This window comes from Rhineura floridana, chromosome 3 (assembly GCF_030035675.1).
Source record: "Rhineura floridana isolate rRhiFlo1 chromosome 3, rRhiFlo1.hap2, whole genome shotgun sequence".
Lineage (NCBI taxonomy): Eukaryota > Metazoa > Chordata > Lepidosauria > Squamata > Rhineuridae > Rhineura > Rhineura floridana.
Window position 1 is genome coordinate 193,929,745 of NC_084482.1, and position 24,871 is coordinate 193,954,615.

At 44.7% G+C, this 24,871-nt stretch overlaps 1 protein-coding gene across 3 annotated transcripts in view; it reads right to left on the reverse strand.

Annotated features, from left to right (window-relative positions):
• Positions 1–2,349: 2,349 nt before the first annotated feature.
• VARS2 (valyl-tRNA synthetase 2, mitochondrial) overlaps positions 2,350–24,871 on the reverse strand; it is a 34,432-nt gene continuing 11,910 nt past the window's right edge. For all 3 annotated transcript variants that reach the window (XM_061619181.1, XM_061619180.1, XM_061619183.1), the window contains 22 exons: positions 23,896–24,015; positions 23,692–23,803; positions 22,315–22,403; positions 20,982–21,072; positions 20,733–20,860; positions 20,216–20,319; positions 19,791–19,872; positions 19,157–19,233; positions 18,026–18,113; positions 17,787–17,895; positions 17,383–17,453; positions 16,384–16,509; positions 15,145–15,249; positions 12,805–12,873; positions 12,648–12,726; positions 11,536–11,663; positions 9,852–10,004; positions 8,976–9,185; positions 8,604–8,715; positions 6,199–6,380; positions 5,864–6,013; positions 2,350–3,120 (listed from right to left, as the gene is read on the reverse strand). In XM_061619181.1, the coding sequence (XP_061475165.1) occupies positions 3,016–3,120; positions 5,864–6,013; positions 6,199–6,380; positions 8,604–8,715; positions 8,976–9,185; positions 9,852–10,004; positions 11,536–11,663; positions 12,648–12,726; positions 12,805–12,873; positions 15,145–15,249; positions 16,384–16,509; positions 17,383–17,453; positions 17,787–17,895; positions 18,026–18,113; positions 19,157–19,233; positions 19,791–19,872; positions 20,216–20,319; positions 20,733–20,860; positions 20,982–21,072; positions 22,315–22,403; positions 23,692–23,803; positions 23,896–24,015 (2,490 nt within the window). In that variant the 3' untranslated portion in view covers positions 2,350–3,015. The remainder of the gene's footprint in view (positions 3,121–5,863; positions 6,014–6,198; positions 6,381–8,603; positions 8,716–8,975; positions 9,186–9,851; positions 10,005–11,535; positions 11,664–12,647; positions 12,727–12,804; positions 12,874–15,144; positions 15,250–16,383; positions 16,510–17,382; positions 17,454–17,786; positions 17,896–18,025; positions 18,114–19,156; positions 19,234–19,790; positions 19,873–20,215; positions 20,320–20,732; positions 20,861–20,981; positions 21,073–22,314; positions 22,404–23,691; positions 23,804–23,895; positions 24,016–24,871) is intronic.

Sequence of the window (24,871 nt, forward strand, 5' to 3'; positions counted from 1 at the left end):
CTCACTGCTTATGATGTGAACCAACCTCCCCATCTTTACAGTTTCCCTCATTTAATTGATGGAAGTCACATTGCCCAGATTTGTTCGGAGATTTTGTTACTATAGATAAAAAATCACTGTTTTTCAACCTTGGGTCGCCAGATGTTGTTGGACCATAACTGCCATCATCCTTGGCCATTGGCTAAGCTAGCTGGGGTTGATGGGAGTTATAGTCCATCAACATCTGGGGAGCCAAGGTTGAAGAACAGTGGGCTAAATTCTTTGGGCTATATCCAATGTTAGCTCTACTCAGAGTTAACCCATTGAAAATAATGGACATGAGTAACTTTGGTCCATGAATTTCTATTGGGCTACTCTACTGTTTGTGTAATTGAACTGGACACACAATCCCTGTTCCTGTTTCTTTGTTCTCATGCTACTGTTGGAATGTATGAGGTTCAACTCCAACTTGTGGGTTGAGGATGCATGGGGTTAAAAAGGGTAGCTAGAGAGGAGACCTCTTGGTTGCTAGGCTATACCTCTCATTTGATCTCCTGCTGTCTCTTCCTTCCTGCTAGACTGATATGCAAAGGATGTTGATCTCAGTACCTTCCCACTTTCTTCTTCTTTCTCAAGAGGGGAGCAGACATCTTTCCTTTGTCTCTCCCTCTCCACCAGCATGAGGGCAGACCCTGGGATCAGAGTCTGCTGCTCCAACTTAGCTAGTTAGCCAGATGTAAGGACTCTCCTATCAAGTATGTACTTCCAGAATAAAGTAGTTATTTCTTATTTTAAAGCCTAACAGTCTCTGTCTGACTAATTTGCAGGAAAGGTAGAACTTAGCAAAGATTCAAACACACACACTAAGCTCGCTCAATACTCTCCGTTCTGCAGCGCAGCTCTCTGCAGGGTCCTGTCCTATAGCTACAACATGTGCTTGAAGTCAAGAGGAACACTCTGTCTGCCTTCTAGGTCCTGGAAATTATGTTCATTATTATGAATTTTGACTCCTTGAGCCCTATAACTTAAATGCTATCTCCACAGGGTAGAGATAATTTTTAAAATTTCAGAAACCCGCCCTGGGACCTACATGTGAAGGGTGGGTAGTGGTGTTGTTGGTGATAATAATCCAGTATCTTCACTTCCTTTTTGTTTTGAATTCCAAGTGGCCTGGTTTTGTAAAAAATTTAAATTACTTTTCATCAAACGCACTCATCCGATTCTGGGTTTGAACCTTCATCATTGCCTCCCTACGTTCTAAATGATCTGTGGTATTACAGACTCATGGTAAACAGATACTTTGGGTTTGCAAGAGAAACTGACGCAGCGCCAAATGCCTGGAGGATAGAAAGTAGGGATGAGCAACCAATTCAGACAAATTCCAAAGGGGAGGGGGCCGCTTCAGACAGATTCGGGGCTTGTCCAAGCTGAAGTGGGATTTTTTCAAAGGTCCCCAAATTGAAGCAGGGACCTCCAAAGCAAGGCACAGATATTGAAAAAAACACTGCTGACAATCTGTCTGCAAAAAAAGTCTGGCTGTAGGTCTACTTAAGCTTGCAAACGTTTCTAGCAGGGCTGTGGAGTCGGTACGCCAAACCTTCGACTTCAACTCCACCCAAAATTGCTTCCAACTCCACAGCCCTGGAAAGGGCTGTAAATGTCTTTTTAAATTGGAAGCTCTCATAGGAGCATTTTTATCACTGCCTGAATATGTGTTGATCTTGGCATCACAGCATTTGTCTTCATCTGGGTCTTATGTCATACACTGACACACAAAATGTTTTCCATCTTGAGTTATGGTGAAATGCTCAACTACAGCTGACTTCATGAGAAGCTTCTTTGATATTTTGAATTTATATTTTAAAAAATTTGTCAATCAAAATTTATTTTGAAGCCGGAGTCGGTACATTTCTACCGACTCCGACTCCACCCAAAATTGCTTCCGACTCCGACTCCACAGCCCTGGTCTCTAGCCGTTGGCTAGAGTAATCCTCCATTCTGCTTGTTCCTGTGCCTGCTGCTCAGCTTTGTTAAGTTTTGAGCTGGCCATGGTCCTGATCACCTATATGATATCCTGTGCTTTGTCAGAACATCCCTGTGGGTTCCAGAAGCCCTCTCCCCCTTCCACCTCTTTTAGCACTTGCAGTTCTCAGTCTCTCCTGCATTAAGCATATGAGCAATCCACGTTGCATTTTCAAAAATAGGATGGTAAGAAACTTTCCAGATTCTTTTAAAAGGAAGATGTAAATTCCAAATGTTTTATACTTTGTCCTGACACAAGAGTCTCTGAAATCTGTATTGTTAACCTTACCAGTGGAGACGTACCCAACCCTTTGCATTATCACAAGTATCAAAAAAAAAACACGCCAGTTTCTTTTAAATAAACTTTGTTCAACTCCAATGACCATTTTCTTTTTATTAATCTGTGGGGGCAACAAGCCATTATAAAACAACTTCAGATGTTCACATCTTTTCCAAATGATGTGCCCCAACAGGCTCTAGAGCACATATGGAAAATTCAGTGGCAGGCAGCCACAGATACAGCTGTAGCTTTTTCTACAATCACAGCAACTTGATCTCTGTGGACAGCCAGGCTTACACATTACTCTCTCTGTGTGAATGCATCCCTTGGGAGAGAGTCGAGACATATTCCCTGGCAAAGATTTTGAACATCTGAACCTATATGCAGCATCCAAGCATACTATGCTGTGGCAGAAGAATGACCCTCAGGGGCCGGATGAGGATACTATATATCCTTGTGGCAGCAGCAAAGGTTAGCAATGAACACTGTTGGGAGAGAAAATATCCCCTCCATGGAGGCTCTAAGACTTGTGAATTCAGCATGTCAGTCCACTGATGCTTCTGGAATTCAGCTGGTGACTCCCAACTGTCCATATGCTGTCCCCCTTGCCACAAGACAGGCTCCATCACACAGTTGGATGTCTCAGAGAACTCCCAACTTCTTCCCCAATGTATAGTCTCCTCAGTCTTGTAATTAATCCAGCTACCCCAGTACAGGGTTAATGCTGCCTGTTCTCATTGCTCAGCCGTATCAATAGACAATCCTTGCCTTACAGCCATCTTCTGGAAGGTTGATATAGCTTGTTCTATCCGCTCCAGCTCCGAATGGAGCAAGGAAATCTATGCCAAAAGTGAGAAAGTAAAAACATGTGGATTGATGCATCACACCTACAGATAGGGTAAGGAAGGTCGGGCTGTTATTAATACATATTTATTTTCCCACAGGCTCAAACTTGTTATTTCATTTACTAGAATTTACAACATAATCCTATAGACATCTACCCCACCCCCCAAACCCTTTATGGTTGAATACCAAAACACAGGCACACAGACACAACCACATTAACACAAAAAATCATAATGAGGATCTTGTTTTGTCAAAAATAAAAAATGTGTAAAAAAAATCCCCATTGCCTTCTGGAACAAAAATGAAGTACTTTGGAAATATCCATATACAGTAGGGCCCCGCTTATACAGCGGGTTAGGGACCAGGCCCCCACCGTAAAGCGGAACCCATTGACTATAATGGGCCACGTCGCACAAAAATGACGCGAAAATGCTGTAAAATCGCAAAATCGGCTTTAAAATGGGGAATTTCCCCTAATTGAGAGCCACCGCATCAGTGGAACGCCGCAAAACAGAACGCAGGTAAGCGGGGCCCTAATGTACTATTATTTGGTGACCTCCAAAGGCCTGGTTCACACCTCATGTTAATGTTTATTATTATTATTATTATTATTATTATTATTATATCATCATCATCATCATCATCATCATCTTTATTTATACCCCGCCCTTTTTCCAAACTGGAACTCAAGGCGGCTTCCAGATAAAAATAAGTATACTTATTTATTTATTATTATTTATTATTTCAATTTATATACCGCCCTTAGCAAAATAGCTCTCAGGGCGGTGAACAAACAAGATAAAATACAATATATCATAATAAAAACACAAAAACATATACAAACAAACAACAAAAAGCACAGCAAAAACAAAATAAATACTACAAAAATTAAAAATACAGATTAAAAGGTTAAAAAAGATCAAGAAGATTGAAATGCCTGGGAGCATAAAAAGGTCTTTACCTGGCGCCGAAAAGATGGAAGTGTAGGCGCCAGGCGTACCTCTTCGGGGAGGCTGTTCCACAACTCGGGCCACCACAGAAAAGGCCCTAGATCTTGTAACCAACCTCCGGGCTTCCCGATGGGTTGGTACCCGGAGGAGGGCCTTAGATTCTGAACGAAGTGAGCAGGTAGGTTCATAGCGAGAGAGGCGTTCCACAAGGTATTGAGGTCCCACGCCGTGTAAGGCTTTATAGGTCAAAACCAGCACCTTGAATCTCGCCCAGAAGCAAATAGGAAGCCAGTGCAGACGCGCCAGGACAGGTGTTATATGCGAAGACCGACTGGTCCTCGTCAATAATCTGGCAGCTGCGTTCTGCACCAGCTGAAGCTTCCGAACTGTCTTCAAGGGCAGCCCTACGTAGAGCGCATTACAGTAATCCAATCTTGAAGTTACCAGAGCGTGGACAACGGAGGCGAGGTTGTCCCTGTCCAGATAGGGGCGTAGTTGGGCTACCAGATGAAGATGGTAAAACGCATTCCGTGCCACCGAGGCCACTTGGGCCTCGAGAGACAAGGAAGAGTCGAGAAGAACCCCCAAACTACGTACCTGTTCTTTCAGGGGGAGTGTAACCCCATCCAGAACAGGGTAAGCATCCACCATCTGAGCAGGGAAGGCGTTCACCAACAATGTCTCGGTCTTGTCTGGATTGAGTCTCAGTTTATTAGCTCTCATCCAGTCCATTATCGCGGTCAGGCAACGGTTCAGCACATCCACAGACTCACCTGAGGAAGATGAAAAGGAGAAATAGAGCTGCGTGTCATCAGCGTACTGATGGCAACGCACTCCAAAACTCCTGATGACCGCACCCAGCGGCTGCATGTAGATGTTGAAAAGCATGGGGGACAAGACCGATCCCTGGGGGACTCCACAATGGAGAGTCCATGGTGTCGAGTGATGTCCCCCAAGCACTACCTTCTGGTGACGATCCGCGAAGTAGGAGCGGAACCACTGCCAAGCAGTGCCCCCGACACCCAACTCCGCGAGTCTCTCCAGGAGGATACCATGGTCGATGGTATCAAACGCCGCTGAGAGATCAAGGAGAATCAACAGAGTCACACTCCCCCTGTCCCTCTCCTGACAAAGGTCATCATACCAAGGCTGTTTCGGTGCCAAAACCGGGCCTGAAACCGGATTGAAACGGTACATATCATTAAGAACCTATAAAAATATAAAACATATAAATATATAAAATCAGCATTAAAACAGGATTAAACTATTAAGATGTTAAAACCAATTACTCTTAAAATACTGCAACCCAGTTTAGGAGCATACAAGTAAAACAATAACATACAGCATCCTCTTCAGTCACTACCCTTAAAACCTTCAGTTCCAAAGGCCTGTGGTTTAAATGTGAATGACCAGTGTGATGGCACATGCTGCTCAAAAGTCTCTGCCCTGGCCGCACTGCAATCAACAAATCACAAACCTTGGCTTGTCATGTCATCTGAAACAAGACTCATGGTTCGTTTCTTTCCAAACAAACCACAGGCTATAGCCAAGGTTTATTCATGAGTTACCACTTGTGGATTCTTTGGGGGGAAAATGAGCCACGAGTCTGAGCTCAGACAATGCAACAAGCAAGGTTTGTGGTTTGTTGCATCCAGATCAAAGGGGGGGGGGCTTTTGAGCTGCATGCTCCAGCACGCTGCTTGTTTGCATTACATCTTGAACATTAACTATCACTTAACATGGCATACCAATAAAGCCACCCCTTCCCAAAGACAGTAGCTAATACCTTTTGTTGGTGATCTGATTTGGCTTTCAGGGAGACCTGCTCCTGATACCTGGCCCCTTGAACCCGTACTGTGAGGTCTGTCAACTGCCGCTCCAATTTCTCTTGCCGAGATGCCAATCTGAGGAGCTCCTTTTGGAGGTCAACCAATCCCTAGGGTAAAAGAAGAGTCAAAGGTTGGCTGGTTTAGTGCATGATACTTAAAAAAAACCCTGCACTTACTCCCTGAAAGGAGGCCATAATCTTCCCACAATGCATTTCACCTGGTCAACATCTTTCTATATTTTCCTCATGAACCTGTTTCCTTGAACCAAGGGTTGCCCCAGCTTGGGACTTACCTGCAGATCCATATAGATGGCAGTGTGATCATGTCCCTTTGCAGCCACACAACTTGCAGGTAGTTCTGCACCCTCAAAAGCAGGGAGGAGCCTCAGAGATCCAGCCAAGGACAAAGTCTGTAGTGGTTCTCGATAGGTCTCATATATGCCACGGGGAACTGCCTCTGGGCAAACCAGATAAACTAGGGATAGACAGAGAGGTTTAAAAATACAGATTCTGCCTTCAGACAGTCAAGGGTATGAGCCAATGGGGGGCACCAGATATATTCTATGTCAGGAAGAGGGAACCTTTTTTCAGCTCAAGGGCCATGATCCCTTGTGAGCAGCCTTCCAAGAGTGCCAGTGGTGGGAAAGGCCAGAGGCAAACATGGGTGGAGCAACGGATGTGGCTCTTATCTCTGTACAATAGGCTACATTCCAGCCACATAAAGTCAGAGGTTACTACCTCCACATGTACACACATCTTTCCATCCAAGCAGATAAGGGGCATCGTCGCAGTTCAAGGACGCATTTCAGCCAGGCAAAAGTACTTGAGGGTGCTGGGGAGAGCCAGTGAAGGGTGTGGGCTGGCCCTGGGGGCCAAAAAAGGAGGCCTGGAGGGCCACCTTTGGCTCCCATGCCTGCGGTTCCCCACCCCTGCCCTACATAGTACATGATGAGAAGTCTTCATTTCCATTGCTGGCCGCATCTTGACCTATGATGGCAATATCTTTGCACGCACAATGCACACTGAGAAAGAAGCACGTCTATGAAACACTTACTGAAAGGATCTGTGTCTGAGTCACTGCAGAAGAATCAGGGATTTCTCACCTTATGGCAAGAATTGTATGTAAAGAAATGATTATGGACACTCCTCCTTGGAATCCTTCTCCTATGCAGTTACTACCATCATGCCGGGAATAATGTATCATAAATGAAAAGAGGGTGCAATTTTGCAATTTGTTGTCCTCAGCGAAGTGTAGTTTACTCTCTCTCAAAACAGCAACCATGTTTTCCTTTATTGGTTGTCACTATAAGAACTGCAGGCCCTCATGGGGTGGGGACGGCTGTATCTTGCTTTTTGAGAATGATGCCTTTTCACCACATGGGGGTAACTGCTTAAGAACAAAGAAGCACTGAATAATATAAGGAGGTCATAATTGGGGGGGTCCCGATAAGACAACAAGTGTGTATATTCTCTCTGGTTCATAAAGAAAGAAAGGAGATCATTCCTCTAATCATGGTAAAAACAACACAACAGGAATACCTGCTACATGAGAATGACACAATGCAAGCAACTGGTGTAGACCCTTTCACAAGTGCCTTCCAAGCATTCACTGAGTGTGGGGAGGGGAGGGAGTGGTGCCACATCTGCTGGCTTCACCCCATCTCGGAGGCTTGGAGGTCAAATGCAGCCCTCCAGAGCTCTTTATTTGGGCCCTCTGGGCTCCTCCAAGGCCTTACCCCCTCTCCCAGGCCACACTCCTCTGGGCCCTCTTCAAGTGCTTTTGACTGACTAGAATGTGTAAGTGAATTGTGATGATTCCTCTTGCTTGCCTGGATGGAGAGGTGTGCGTGCATGCGTGCGTGCGTGCGTGGCTAGAAGGTAGCCTACTGTATAAAACCAAGATTCACATTCATTGCTCCGCCCACTTTTGTCTTTGGCCCCACCCACCATTGGCATGCTGGCTCCCTGAAGGTTCCTCATGAGGGAATGTGGCCAAAAAAGATTCCCTACCCCTGCCCTCTGTTAACGTACCCAAGGATTCCACCACATGACCTCTGTGCAGTCGGCAGAATGTCTGAATGGAGAGTAGAAGATGATCAACAACCCCAATTATCAAGCGTTTCCAATAGCCTGGAAGAGCCCCCATGAGTACAGCCGGAGGATCTTCCTTCAGACCTTCTGCCAAATGCAGAGCCATGAGGAGCCATGTTGATATTAAGTTGGGGCTAGCACATTTGGTGCTGTTCCCCTGCCACATGTTCAGCTAATGTGTGGAATGCATGGGGTGCTGGACCAAGTGGGCACATGGATGCAACCTACCACTCTGTGAAGAAGGACTATGTAACAGTTTACCTAGGGGTTGTTCCAAAGCCTTCCCCTGGGCCACAAGTACGGATTACTATTACTATTATTACTTCTACTACTACATTTATTACCAGCCCTTCACCAGCAGGTCCCAGGGTGAGTTACAACAGTTTAACATTTAATATTAAAAACAGTTAAATCAAATTACAATCACCGGAATAGGGTGGGTCCTGAAGACACACACCTCAAATGTCAAGGGCCACAATAAATAGATACTTCAGCATTAGCTGAAATTTTTACAGTGAAAGTGCCAGATGCAACTTTTGGTGAGCCCTTGAACCCTTGTGGGAAATGGAACCGTTCCCCATACGGCAGACAACTGAACAGGTTTCACCTGTCGGCCGAGCTTTGGTCAGCTGATAAGTTGCCCTCAGGGCCCGCACCGCTCGAATAACTTCCTGTACTAACAGGAAGTTTGCCTCTTCCTCAGGCTGACACCAATGAGCCTAAAAACAAAGGGAAAGGGAAAACATGAGAAGATCTTCATCTTTCCTACTAGAATGAAGCGGAATACAAGACTATTGTAATTTCTACATTATTGGATATTCAGAAAAAGTCCCACAGCAGCTGTTTTTACTCCAAGGTTTGCAAAGTAAACTTGTATAATTTCTTTTGAAAAGTGCGTAAGTGAGCCCCAAATCACCTTGAAATGCCTTTCTCATAGCTTAACCAATTCTCTCTTTTAGCTACGCAGACATGCTCTCACCAGGTGCTCAGCACTGGGGTATCTGGCCACACAGATACTGGGAGGAGACTGGGAGTCTGCCTTAGGAAGGCGCTGCCACAACTCCTCTGTGAGGAAAGGCATGAAGGGAGACAGGAGGCGCAGAGCCAGGTCGACACAGCTGTGCAAGGTCTGATGGGTGGATAGTAGCCGAGCTGGATCCCCACTCCTCAACACCGGCTTTACAGACTCCTGTGGAAAGATAATAGAAATCTGGAAGGAGGAGGGGTGCTTTCCAAAGACTCACCTTTGTAGCAGGGATGTGGAACCTGTAGTCCTCCAAATGTTGCTGGACTACAACTCCCATCATTCCTCACTATTGGCCACAATGGCTGGGGCTGATGGGAGTTGTAATCTAATAACATACAGAGGGCCTGTTCCCCACTCCCACTCCTGCTCTGTGCATCTGTGAATGTTTAGGAACAGGGTTAGGGAAAAACATTTCTTGCAGAGGACAGCATCCCCTTTACTTGAGGGTAATCTGTTGGGGGCCACATGCTAGCCATGTGTGGGGCTGGAGCAAAAATTGGGTGGGAGATCTCTTCTCTCTTTCTTCATCTCTCTTGTTCTGCCATCCCCTTCCCTCTTTTTGCCTCACCCTTGCCACCCACAAGAAATGAAAGCAAAGTTGCTCACTCCTGCTTTAACATAAGGAGTACCCTATTTACTCAAGCCTTACTCAAGCCTTGCCTCCAGTGAAAATCTCACAGAAAACTCCAGTTCCCCATCATTCTCCCTTGACTATGCACACCTCCTCAATCTCAACCTGTTTTAAGTTTTTTGCTTCTTAGGCTAAGATCTAGCCATGCTCATCACATTCCCAGAGGTGGCTGGAATCTGAACCTGCAGGAAGCTCACCAGGTAAATATCGCAGAAATCGTGCAGCCAGAAAAGACGGATCGAAGAGGCAACAGAATGTAGCTCACACCCCTCAAACTTTCGGGAACAATCTTCTGTTGTGTGATAGAGACGGCTGAGGATCCACTGGTCCATTGGGAAGCTAGGGAAGACCTGAAGGAAGATGCATCAGCATAGCACCAGAGCTCTGATTTGTTAAAATGTACATCCCACCTTTCTTTTCACATATAACTCAAGGCAAAATGCATGTGGTTATTTATCATTATTTATTTATTACATTTATATCCTGCCCTTCCTCCCAGTAGCAGCCCAGGTTCCTAGCTGTTTCCCATCCAGGTACTGACGAAACCCAAACCACTATGCTTCAGCAATTCACATTACTTCAGGCTATGCCCTGGGCATTAATTTGTCCCCTTCTCCCAACCTGCTCCCTCACCACTCCAAGTAATTGTCAGTCATACACAGAAGAAGCATGAGACAGAATTAGCACTGGAAAAGGTACGAGATGGATCATAGAATTAAAAAATCCTCAGCCCTAAAGACTGATTCACGTAATATTTTTTAGAGCACACCTCTACATACATGTTAAACTTGTGAGCATGTTTTAACACACTGCTATGACCTGGGAGACCAGGGTTCGAATCTCCACACAGCCATGAAGCTCACTGGGTGACCTTGGGCCAGTCACTGCCTCTCAGCCTCAGAGGAAGGCAATGGTAAACCCCCTCTGAATACCGCTTACCATGAAAACCTATTCATAGGGTCGCCCATAAGTCGGAATCGACTTGAAGGCAGTCCATTTCCATTTTTCCACAAACAGGTCCCCTCCATACGTTGTTGGACTACAACTCCCATCAGCCCCAGCCAACATGGCCAATGATCAGGAATGATATGAGTTTTAGTCCAGAATACCTGGAGGGCACCAGATCGGGGAAGGCTGTTTTAACACATGCATTTGTTATTGTTATCCACAGTCTCCAGAGGGGTAGCCATGTTAAGTTTCTTGCAGCAAAAACCAAGAGTCCTTAAGGACTAACAAATGCATTATAGCATGCTCAGGGACCCCATAACCACTTATGCACAGAAGGGAATAATGGGTCTTGGCTCCTTGTGGCACATACCTAAAATGTACTAGTAGCCCTAAGACAGGATCATTTACTACTTACAATACACAGTCCCGTATTTTCAATAGATGGCTCTTGGAAAACATCACAGTAAAATATTCCCTAAGAATCTTAGGCAGCTTGTTTCATTGCTGCACTGCTCTGAAAGTTTCTTAAGCCTCCCTGGGGTCATTCCTCCATCCTATGGCCTGATCAGATGTTAATGGCAAACCATAGTTTAGCATTACATGAATGAGCATGCAGGCTTGTGTGCTCTCCCCTACGCCAGCACAAACACTCTGCACAGTTTGTCCCTGAATGCCTGCAGAGGGTTTTACTCTAAAGTACATCCGACTGAATTTGGTGGAACAGACCTGAGTCAACAAGTCTACAATTGGACTGTTAAGTGTTTTCCACTTTAGTCTATGTTATTTAGAGAGGTATGAATGCTCCCACTTAAAAAAAGGAAGATCATTTGTGTATTTCATCAGGAGGTCTCTGTTTTGCAATCTCACTTTTACCCAGCTTAAAAGCAGACAGCACCACCGTCAAACATCTTCTGTACACACACACACGCTTACCTTCTCTGGATCCACTGGAGTAAATCCTTCTCCCAAAGCTGCCAAAGTAAACTTCAGGGCATTCCACACCTTGTTGCAGAAGCGACAGGCATTCTCCACTGCAGCCACGTCTAGATTAATGCTGTCACCTGAAGCAGGGTGTGCACGTGCATCAAAGACCTCAGTTTTCAAGTCAGCCAAATCCACACCTAACCATGTTATAATGCTAAACTGAATCTGCCTTTCACCAAGTCAGACCACTGGTCAATGTAGCTCACTAGTCTACACTGACTCGCAGCAGTTCTCCTGGATTTCACACAGTCCTAACCTGGAGATGCTGGGGATTGAACCGGGGACCTTCTGCGCACAAAGCAGATGCTCTGCCACTGAGCTACAGCCTCCCTCCAATCAAGGGGCCTTGAAGAAAAGATCTTTGTACGCCATTCCGGCTAAGCTGGCTAGTTCCCTGCTTCAACTTCAAGGTAACTTCATATCTTTTTCTTTTTTTTTCAAAGTAACCACAATTTATTCCCACAACAAAATACTTCCTGGCAGAAAGGAATAAACGTGCTGCTTTTCTCTATGCTTCCTCACCACTGTGAGAAGAGCTATCCTTTATTCACTCTACACTACAGCCTTTGAAAACACCTTCTTTAATTAATTAATTATTTAATATCCCATCCTAGAACAGACGGTTGTAGGACAGATTACAAATCAATTCAATATGCAATAAATAGTATCAAGTGTGTAATTTAATAAAAACTTTGTGAAAAAATAATAATTCAACCAGCACAAAAATGACCTCTTCCACCTGAGAATAAAACAGCAAGGATACACTCCCTTCATCCAAAGGCCAGGCGGGGGCGGGGCAGGGGTGGGATGCAAGGATGGGATGCAGACGTGATACACAATGAGCAGCTCATCCACACGTTGCTCGTGGATATCCCCAAGGTAAATTTCACATCAAAATCACCAGTGGTTCAAGTGTAACCCTTTCTGTGGTAGGGTCTACTGGAACCAGGGCACCTAGAAAACACTGTGTATCCCATTCCAGCCACTTCTCCTTGTACAACTTCATCTATTTTACAGAAAAGGTCCCTTAGGAAATGAAGGAGAAAGCTCCAGCTTCTCACCTTGGGCATTATAGGAGCAAAGAGCAAACCTCAGAGCATCCGTCCCACATTCAGGGATTCCTTGAGGAAAATCTCTCCGCTGGAAAGGAACAAAGACAGAAGGGGGTGAGTGTACAGAAAAGCCACATAAACACATGGGGGGGTCGGGAGAACTGACCTGGCCTTCCATAGCAATAGCAACCTCTCTCGGATCCAAATTGCTATTTTGAAGCTTCTCCTGTAGGGTCTGAAAATGAGAGGGCACATTCAGGAAGAGAAGAAGCCAGAGATAATGGGGAAATCACCACTGGTTCTCTAGAGTTTTTCCCACTAGGGCTCTATGCCACACATGCAGAATCTGTTGTAGAATTTGACATCCAAGAAACCTCAGCTTTTTAACATTTACTTTTAAAGCAGGTGTCTAAAATTCCTAGTTATAGAAGAGATCTTGGGGGGAAAGCTGCCTAAAAGTGCAAAGTAAGAATTTGAGCAGATTGTGCACCCAAGTGGATGCAGCAAGCTCCTTGTTCTTTCTGGTACAAACTGATCTATATATGCAGCAGGGTCACATGAGATTGCTTTGCCCAGAGTGCATCATTTCAGGCTGCAAGTGGAGAGGGGGGGCTATTAGTTTGAGGTGAGGTGAACCCATCCTGCACCTAGAAAGTTAGCATGTCAGGTAGGATAGCTAAAACATTTATCCCCGACATGCTAGTTTCCTAGCAGTGAGGGCCTTTTACTGGTTGGAAACAGCCATACAATTACACCCCCCCAGCAATCTGAAATGGTATTGTCCAGGTGTAGATCAGCTCCAAGCCTCATGGTTAACTTGTCTATGTCACATAGGAACACAATATATGACTATGGGGAGGATAGTGTGGGAGAAGATTTGAGAAATCAGACCTATTGATGTAAATGAGTTTCTAACTATGCAATCCTAGACATGGGTATGCAGAAGTAAGTAACAATAACTTCAGTAAGAATTACTCCCTGGTAAATGGATAGAAGATTGCAACTGAAGCCCAGGAATCTTCTCTGAGGAGTGAGTGTTTAGTATGTGTGTGAAAAAGTGGTTACACTGTGAGGAAAAGTTTAAATTAACATAATAAATTAATAATATTTATACAGCACTTAATTAGCCAAGTTTCTAAGCAATAGAATAATAAAATCATTTTAAGCGTATTCTGTAAAGGGTTAAATGTGAGGAGATAAATTGGCAGGTCACTTCTGAGTGAAGCCAGAAAAGATACAATGCATGAGGGCTGAGGGCCACTCTGAGAAGAACCAGCTATGCTGCTACAGTTTCAACAAGAATGACTCTGCTTATTAGATTTTCAGTTATGACAGTTGAAAGTAAAGCCCAGCTTTTATCTTGGTCAAAAGGATTCAGATGGGTCAAATTGTGATAGGTCCTTTAGTGGACATTCCATTTAAAACCATTGGTCCTCAGATGTGGGCCTATGAAGACTTGGAATTTCTCTGCCCAATGATTGATCAAAGAGTTCTGCCTGGAAGATATAAAAGGGTAGGCAACAGCACTGCTCGGGTTCAGTCAGGCAGTCTTTCATGGACTGTGAAGGGAACCCAGGAAGATCCTAGGAAGAGGCAGAAAGTAAGCTGAAAATCACTGAAGGCAGAAGCTGAGGGAAGACAACCAGGGAAGGGACATTCCAGAGGCAGGTCTCCTGGATAGCTTCTGGATAGAGTGACAGCAGCAGGCAGTTGGCATTGAGAAACAAGATTTCAGAGGCAGCAACTGTGACACCTTTGTAGCTAAGAGTTGGTCTTCAAGTACCTGACCAAAAGGAAGACTTCAAATGAGAGTTGAAGCAAGCCTGTTAAAAGTGACAGAGCAATTTCAAGAGGTGGAGTCCAATGTGAGTGACACCTGAGAGACTCTGTTCTAGTTTGTATCCTTTCATTGAGACCCTGACCAGAAAGAAGACTTCAAGGGAAGTCCTGCCTGTGAATTAACAAGGGAAATTGGCTATTAGCTTTGCATAGGGGTGAGAAGTAGAGCAAGTCTACAGCCACAACTTTGAAACAACAGTAAGAGGTAAAGTAACAGTAACATTTAAGCAATTATCGAACTAAGTATTGTTAAATAACTAACCAAGTAAATCAATTATGTTGCATCATTAAATTATAACAGATCTACTTGCAGGTTGGTTATTTAACAATACTTGGTTTGATTGTATGATATATCATATGCTTTACTAAGTTACAACATCTTTCCTAGATACAAGCCTCTGGGTCTGTTGGTCCCATTCCTATATCCCATTACTGGGTGTAGAAAAATATAGTTAAAGGAACAAGTTGAAATTCAATGGGGACAGCAGTGAAAGGAAAAGGGTTAGAAAAAGCAAGTACTTTTAAGTGAAGGTGTACTGTGGCAGCTGGTGGGATAAGGAAAACACTAGGGCCACAGTCTTTGACAAGTGGGGCCTCGGAAATGGGATGTAAAGGTCTACAGGTGGTAAAGAGAAAGCCTTGTTCTAGCCCTCAGAACAAGAAGTACCTGCAAAGGGGCCCCGTAAATAACATCCAGTGGGTTTATCACATTCCCAAGAGATTTGCTCATCTTCCTGCCATGAGCATCACGGACCATGGAGTGAAGGAAAACCTGAGGGAGACAGACAGACATAGTTCTGCTAATAATCTTCTTCCTGGACCTACAATCACACCCCTATCCCAAATACGGCATTCATTTGTACTAAACTTTATCACTGTGTACAGAAGCTATGTTTGTGCCAGCCAATTTTTCATGCAATCTGCACCCAGATATAACCTGAATAAATTTGCACATTCCATACAGTAGGGATGGTTAACCTATTTTAGTCAGAGGGCCACATTGACTCTTGGGTGGGCACATGTCAAAATGGGTGTGGCCAAAGTGTAAAAGTGGGTGCAGTGTGACAGGAATTTCTCAAGGCTGCCTTCCAAAAGGCTTTCCCATCAACACTATATTAAATCATTTTAATCATTAAATTTATGGAATGATGTCTTCGACGAGGTGCGCCTAGCGCCAACACTGTTATCTTTTCGGCACCAGGTCAAAACTTTCCTCTTCAGGCATTTTAGCATGTGTTTTTAAATTTGTATATTTGTTTTTAATTGCTGTAAACCGCCCAGAGAGCTTTGGCTATGGGGTGGTATATAAATGCAATAAATAAATTTAGTTTTTAAAAAATGGAACAAACTTTGGAGGAGCCCTAGCAGCCACAAAGAAGCATCATAGAGGGGAATCTTAGGGAGCAGTCAGTTAAAAAATAATAAGACAAGTAGTGGGGATTAATCAAAATCAATAAAAATCTAACCATCTGGGAATTAAGTTCCTGTCACACCAACTTTCTGACTCAGAAGGTCAGAAAGGCAGAATACTAGAATCCAAAGAGAACTTAATATTTAATTCATAAATATTAATAAAATGCAGATTGTGAGGGACCAATTGCAATTATCCCTTCAAGGGTTGTGTTCACATTGTGGCCAAGATCTGGTTGACGATCAGAAAGTACATTGTAAGTATGAATAGTTAGACTCACTTTGCTTCTCTTAGGGCGGCGTTTCCCAACTAGTGGGCCACCAGATGTTGTCGGACCACAATTCCCATCTTTCCTGACTAATGGCAATGCTGGCTGAGGCTGATGGGAGTTGTGGTCCAACAACATCTGGTGGCTCACTAGTTGGGAAAGGCTGTCTTAGGGCAATGGATCTTCCCAGTAACTGAAGGACAGGATTTTTAGCATTCAGTCCATACCTGAGAAAAAGGTAGCTCTCCAGTCAGCTCCTTCCCTAGCATAACCATCCGGGCCACCCAGAAGAACAGAAGGTCACTCCCAGTTTCCAAAACGCTATTGGGATAAAACTGCTGGAGATCACCTGTCTGGAGAAGAGAAAGATGCCCAGTGACATCACCACACAACCTTCATCAGATCTATAATATTTCCTCCTCCTTCCCTCTGCTCTTCTATCAGTCTCCTGAGCAAGAGAACACTCAGTGAGGCTGAGCATTTGATATGGACCTGGGAGAACTGGATTCAAGTCCCTCCTGAGCCATTAACTCACTGGGTAGTCTTGAAACATTCACTCAATGCCCAACTGAAAAATGGGAAGAATATTAACCCAACTCAAAGGTTTATTGTGAAGACAAGCTCAATAAAGACTACAAGTGCATAACTAATAATAATAAAGATCCCTCTGATGCAAAGGTTAATTAAACATTACTAGCACAAAAAGGATTAAGTGAGTGCTACAGTGTCTCCCATTTCAAATATTCTGGCTGCTGTTCACGAGCTCCAAACCTCATCGCTATAGTGGGCAGCTGCTTGTGGTAAGTGAACAAGAAGCAGGACATGTTGCCTTTACTGTAGGGGTGGGAAACCACATTACTGGACTAAACTCCCCTCATCACTGACCATGCCGGTTGGGGCTGGTGAGAGTTGGGAATCCAACAGCATCTGGAGAGCCACAAGTTCCCCATCCCTGTGCTAGGGCCTTGGGAATAATCTTGTCTATAGCTGCCTTCTCCCATGGCAGTGGGGGCCTACACTCGTTATGCAGTTGGAAACCCCTTCATCCTTCACCCTGTCTTAAAGGGTGAAGGCAGAAGAATGGATAGGGTGTGTTTGTATGTACGCAAGCATGTGAGTGGCATGTGTGTGTAGGTAAGTAAGTATTGCCCTCTTCCCCTAGGCCAGGGATGGGGAACATGTGACTCTTCTGATGTTGTTAAGATTCCAACTGCCTGTTTACTCACCTTATGGGGCCAGCCCAATGCAGCAAAAGGGAAGAGACCAGATGCGAACCAAGTATCTAGGACATCGGCATCTAGTGAAAACAAAAAGGCATACGGTGGCTGATCTGGAGAAGTTAAAGCCCCTACAACCTTCATGTCAAGGTCCCAATCTCGATGGTCCTCACTTCACCTGTAATTTATGGTTTTTGCAAGGGTTCCTTGCAGTATAGAACCGTTGTCAAATATTTCGCATGTAAGCAATTTCTCAAAGTGACTTGGATAGAAAGGAACAGTAGGGATGCGATATGGAGAACAACGTTAGGTTGGTTCTGTTACACAGGCTACTGCATTTCATTTCAAGCACTTCCCTGCATTAGCCCAGACGTGTGGCATCCTCCCAGTGCAAGTATCTGCTGTTACTTTACCTCTCATCAACTTTAGATCCTCTTCTGATTTTCCCAGCATGCCTGCTGCTTTTTTCCGAGCTTCTGCTTTTGTCCTGCCCACTACCCATAATCCATCACTCTCCTCTTGCTGCAATAAAGATGAAATTCAAGTCATGTTGAAGCTGGAACTGGAGGAGCCCAGGATTGCTCCCCAACTCCAACCCCACCAACCAGTTGCTAAAGGGCCTGATACTGAGGCAAAGTAGGCAAAAACTCACTTCCCTTGAGTCTGGTGATTCAGAAACAGTGACCCAGTAGGCTGGAATCTGATGACCCCACCACAGCTGGCGAGAAATACACCAGTCCCTAAGAGAGAGATAAATAATCAAAATGACACCATTCAAATTTGAAGAACACAAGCCTTGCTGGATCAAATGGTTCAGCCTTCCCCAACCTGGTGCCCTCCAGATGTTTTAGGCTACAAGTCCCATAATCCCTGACCACTGGCCATGTTTGGTGGGGATGATGGGACTTGTAGTCCAAAACATTTGTTTTTTAGTTAGTTATCAAACTGTACATACTGTTTGCTCAACAGAAGACTTCTGTGTCTGGAGGGCACCCACGCTAGGAAAGGCTGGTGTAGCCAAATGCTTCTGGAATCATTATTCCCTCTTTTTCTGATGTGCAAGCTATGAGTGCCATTGCTTATGCTGCAAAAGCAGCACCTCCCGTGCGCAAGAGGGAGGTGTCATAGGAACACCTTAGTAAGTCCTATGGAGTTCAATGGGGCTTACAACCAGGCAGTAGCGATCAGCAGGGTGGGGTAGTGGTGCTTACCTGACCTCCCATCACCCGCATCACTGCTGCTTACCAACAGAGAGAGGGGAGATACGGTGGCAAGGTCAGGACAGTGCAAATGGTGGGTGAAAGGAGGTCAGGTAAGTGCTGCTGTCCCAGTGACGGTCAATCACCCAGGTGAGTGAGTATAGAATCAGAGCCAAAGTCTCTTTTTCTGACTCTAGCAACAGGGGGAGGGACCACAGCTCAGTGGTCAGAGCATATGCTTTACATTCGGAAGGCTCCAAGTTCTATCCCTGGCATCTCCAGTTAAACAGAATTAAGCAGCTATATTGGTGACGGGTAAAACCCCTGCTTGAGACAATGGAGCACCATGAAGGGGTCCTATGATTTTTTTTAAAAAAAATCCAGAGTAAACAATACAGGCGAGATGAACAAATAGCCTGAGAGTAGAAGGCAGCTTTCAATGTAGTGGATGCTGCAACACAGATTATTTGAACTGGCTCTCGCTAATAAGGGTCCCAATTAGACAGTCTTAAGAGACGCAGTCAAGCCTTGGAGAGAAGAAAAGGAGGATACAAGTGATCAAAGAGACAGGACCATCCTCTTACCTGGTATTCAAGAGCCAAGTCCTCCAGTTTTTCTCATGAAATTTAGGGGTCAACTTCAAGAGTCTAGATTCCACAGCCTTAAGACAGAAAGGGATACCCCTGATTAATTCAGTTTAGGGTAACTTGAGATCTTAGAAGATGAGGTAAAGCCTTATTTCCCAAATGGAGCACAATAACCGGCTGAAACAAACTAGACATCCATCTAGACCAGCATTCTGTTCTCTCAGTGGTCAACGAGATGCCATCCAGAAGAATACAAGCAGGACATGAGCACAAAACCAAAAAAATGTACCTGCTCTTGTTCTACAGTGATTGGTATTCGGAGGCACGGTGCCTCTGATCCCGCAAGCAGCATATAGCCATTGTGACTAGTAGCCACCAACAAGACTTATTCTCCATGAATTGGTGTAACAGCCCTTTAAAGCCATCCAAGTTGGTGGACATCACTATATCTTGAGGCAACAATGGGACATATCATATAGCAATTCTACCACGGTAAGCATGAATGTCTGCTAAATCTGATTGCAAAAGATCGCTGCAGTCTAAGACATGCTTGGTCCCCGCTCCCCCCAATGCTTTAAAACTTGGGTTATGTTGGATGATCCTAGCAAAGCTGAAGTCTTTAGGAAGTTACCTCCAAGGCCCTGTGAGCCATTGCTTCACAGTTCACAAACCACTGGTTCTTCAAGAGGGTTTCAATTACATCCCCAGAGCGGCTGTGGAGGGAAAGGAAGGACAAAAGGTTACCTCATTCCATTTCCCAGGTTGCCTTCCACCTTCTAAAGCTAAAATCCTTGAGCATCATGATGTTAGTATTAGAGTGAATGAATGAATATCTTTATTGCTCAGAGGCATAGGCTACCACAATTCAATACATGTAAAAGAAAAAAAATATACAAAACCCCTGCCGTATAGCACCTTGTTTGTCAGGTGAATAATCATAATATTAATAATGATATGAAGATGAAGATGGAGGAGGTGGAAGAGGAGGGCTGGGGACAGGAGGAGAAGATGGGCAAAGAGTGATATAAAATTTGGAAGTAAATTCTCTACCATTACCTGCAAAGAGGGAGTACCATGGGATGCTCCTTTGCACCCCTATGAAGGCCCCTCTCCTTCAAAGCAGCCAACAGCTTCTCTCGGGCCTGGAATCTGTGCAGCCCCTGAAAGAGTAATACCTTACCAATCATACAGTCTTGTGCTACCTTTAAAAAAGGAATCCATTTTATTATGACACGTTTTCATGGACTTCACTTTTTTCACATGCATGCACGATAGCTGGACCCTGTAACCGTTGAACTTCGCCCAAAACTTTTTATCAGGAAATCCAAATAGCGTCTCTCATATAAGAACACCATCAACATCATTCACTAACTAATTAAACTGCTTCCTTCCTGTTAATGGTGCCTCCAATCTGCTCTCTTAGGCAGCTGTGTCCCTTGGGCCAGCCCAGATATGGATGGATGAATCTCCAGATGTGGTGGGGACTGCAACAGCTCTTCACACAATTTTCTGGACAATCAGAAATGCTGAACGCTCCACTTAGCATGGTTGTCCCTTAAAAGGTCATGCTTACCTGGAGCCATTCCCCACAATCTGCCGTCATCGTGCCATCTTCTGCAATCACTGAAATGAATGGCAGGCCATGTCCACGGGCCAGTTCGTAGTCGGCATGGCTGTGTGCTGGGGTCACCTTCACAGCCCCTGAAAGATGGTGTGAAAATGTGAGTGGGGGGGGGGAACATCCCCAAGAACAAATATCTACACCCAATACCAACGTCAATCACACGCCCAGCTTCTACAGGCAGAGATGCTGAGTGCCTACCTGTGCCCATCTCCCGCTCCACCAAGGGATCAGTAATGACAGGAAGGAGATGTCCGGTGAATGGGTGGCAGAGTCTCTTGCCGTGAAGGTGCTGGGAAAAAACCCAGAAAGACAAATTTATTTATTCATTATTTGATTTATATCCTGCCCTTCCTTCCAGCAGGTGCCCAGGGCAGCAAATCAAGTCATAGTTCAGTTGGTTCTCAAGACATAAAAAAATAAAAAGGTGAGCCCTACGGGGGGGGGGGAGCCCCATGCATAACCCAATATGCTACCCTAGTAAGTAGGAACATAAGAAGCTGCTTCATACTGAGTTACACCACTGATCCATCTATCCCAGTATTGCCTAATCTGCATACCTGAGTTCATAGGAAGCTGCCCTACACAGAGTCAGCCCATTGGCCCACCTAGCTTGGTATTGTCTACGCTGACTGGCAGCAGCTCTCCAGGGTTTCCACCAGGGGACATTCCCAGACCTTCCTGGAGATGCCAGGGATCAAACCTGGGGACCTTACGCATGCCAAGCAGCTGTTCTACCCCATGACAGCTTCCCAGTATCAGAGAGGGAGAAAGAGAGACAAAGACTGTTAGCCTACAAGCCAAGGTAGATAAGAGTTTTTGTGATGTAGCAACATCTAGGCCATATTGATGGATGCAGGAGGGTGGGGAACCTGTTCTCTGTGAAGGGCTGTAAATTCACAGGAAAACTCACCGCCACTGGTGGGTGGAGCCAAAGATGATGGTAGGTGTGTTGGACTACGACCTGGGAGACCCCAGGGTTCGAATCCCCACACAGCCATGAAGCTCACTGGGTGACCTTGGGCCAGTCACTGCCTCTCAGCCTCAGAGGAAGGCAACGGTAAACCCCCTCTGAATACCTCTTAACATGAAAACCCTATATGTAGGGTCGCCATAAGTCAGAATCGACTTGAAGGCAGTCCATCTCTCCACTCTGTGCCACCCCATCTCTCTCTCTCTCTCTCTGTGTCATATGCTGTGCACCCCATTTCTCTCCTACCCCATTTTTGTGGGCTACAATAAGTTAGGCTAAGGGTCACGGGCGGCCCATGAACCAAAGGTCCCCCATCCCTGCAACAAAGAACAACTCAAGCAGCCACCTTTAAGTCTCCAAGTCAAGTTTCATAAAAAGGTGCCTTCTGTCTGCAGACATATCCCATGAGTTCTCCAAGGTCTCTGCAAGCTGAGATACTTTTTAACTGGGAGTTGCTATCATTTGAGACCAGGCCCTTCTGCCTATAGAACCTGTGCGCTGCCACTGAAGCTATGGTTCCTCTGCCCCACAGGAACGGGGAATTAGGCGGAGAAGCCTTACTATGTACCGCAGGTCATCCGGATGAACGGCAACAGCCACGTCTCCCAACATAGTCTCCGGGCGGGTTGTGGCCACAGGAAGTTCCTCGCCTGCCCTCAAGTCAAGGAAAGCAAAAGATCAGATGGGAAAAGCATTTTAAAAAGTCATTTTAACTGGAAAGACAGAAGCCTGTGGGCTTCGTCAAAACGTAAGATTAAAAAGGAGATACAGGCATGTGAGGAGAATGGTGATAGTTGTGAATGATTTATGTTATGTTATTTATTGGATTTCTTACCCCCCCCCTTCACCGTAAGGTCCCAGGGTAGGATATAACAATATAATAATGCAAGTTTAAAGTAAGTTAAAACAGTTTACAACCAAAAGAATAGGATGAGTCCTAATATATATGAACGTAATTGTGATTAACAAAACAGAGGTTTTTATTGTATTAACAAAATGTTTCAGCTTCCGCCTTCATCAGCTGCCAACATACAAATGCTGTTACCAAGGTGGCAGTTATAGAGCTCTGAGGATGGAATGCTCAGAGGGGCTTCATTTGCAAAAGCTAAGTAGTGGTGGTACTGTCCTCTAGGTTCAGGCCATGTGGTGCCAATGTGTCCAGAGAGTATATCCAAAAGTTCTCCCTTTTGGTCAATGCTGCTGGATCTGCTGGCATCTCTATCACTGTTATGGAAAAGTCCAACAGGCTATGACCCTCGATGTTAAAATGCTTTGCAACTGGTTGCTCCACTTTTTTTTGTCAAAATTGCCGATTTGTGGTTCCTGAAGCGCGTGTGTAGGTCAGTTGTGGTTTTCCCTACGTATTGGATATGACATCCTGGTCTTTTGCACTCAATGATGTAAATTATATTGCAGGACCTGCAGGTGATGTTCTGTTTGATGTAATAGATCCTGCCTGTCCTAGTACTTGTAAAAGTAGCTGCCTCCCTGAGGTATATATATATCTTAGGTATCAAAGGCCAAGGGAAAGAGGTGTGATGAAAGCTAGACAATGAGGTATATATATATCTTAGGTATCAAAGGCCAAGGGAAAGAGGTGTGATGAAAGCTAGACAATGAGGGTGCCAGACACACCTCTGTGAGGAGAGAATTCCACAGTTTAGAGGCTGCCACAAAGTATGTCCAAAGTTACTTATCCCTAGGCAGTTTCTTTTTCTCTCAGTATATTTCACATCTCCTACATTCAGGAAAACTGTTTCTACAATGAATTGCTGGTTAAGCAATTAACTTAACTGTAAATTTAAGCAGTTAACTTTCTGTCTGCCACAGAATATCTGGCCACTACAAAGGATTCTGTGACACATTCTAGAGCATTCTTTCAGAGTGTACCAACCCTTCTTTATTCCTATTCAACCCACCTGGCCACTGTTCACTCACCTTCCCCTCCTTCCACTTTGTAGGCAAACGTCACCAGGACCCCAAAGGGCACTTTGCCTTGGAGTCCAGGCACAGAGAGCTCTGTCCGTCCCCCAAGCTGCCTGTTCTCCACCTGCCAGAGACACAATCTGTGAGTCACCTGTGTCCGAAACAGCATCTGACATTCTCCCAGCCTCAGGGTGTCATCAGTTCCTCCTCACTTACCTCAATGTCAGAAATGGCTGATCGCAAGGCGCACGACCAATTCACCAGGCGCCTGTCGCGGAACACCAGACCTTCCTCGTGCAACCGCACAAAGGCCTCAGTCACCGCTTGGGAGAAGCCCTAAGAAGGAAAGGAAAAAGCTGTGATGGTGGTCGCAACAGGGAATGGAAGCATTCAAGAGACAGCTGGACAGCCACCTCTTGGGTATGCTTTAAGTTGCACTGAGCAGGGGTTTGGACTTGATGGCCTTATAGGCCCCTTCCAACTCTACTATTCTATGATTCTATGAAATAGATACATATTACAGTTAAAGTCAGTTTGTAACAGCAGCAAGAACTGAAGCCACACCTAACTAGTGATGGACCAATCAGTCTTTTTCTGGTCTGTAGCAGTTTCGCATGTGTTCATTCATAAATCCATTTCCACTTCAAACTGCAAATTATTTATGTTTAAAAGTCATGAAAATTCACATTATTTTTATTCAAATATAACCCTAAAATACACATTTTTAAAGCTTTACTTATATTCAAACTTAACACAGCAATAGAAACATCATAGTTAACAACAACAACAACAACAGAAATTCAAACCCTGCAGCTCCTGGGTACATTGAACTAGTACAGTAATAGTATCATCATGCAACTTCATGATGCATAGTTAGAAAAATGAACTAGATGTACATTATAGACTTATCTATACGGTATCCCATGGAGTCATTATAAAAGAAGCAGAAATTGCAGGGACATCAACAGGCACACTTAAAGAAAACAACCGGTGACTGACATTCCTAAAATACACATTATTATACACATTTTCATACTCTTTTGAGCCAAAACTGTATCCTACAATTCAGTGCAAGAACTGAAAGATAATTGCACCCTGACTCACATATTAATCTGGGAGGTGTGAGAATCAAGTCAGTTTGATGAAAGATGCAGACTGAACAAAAATCCTCAAGCATCTCTACACTTAATCA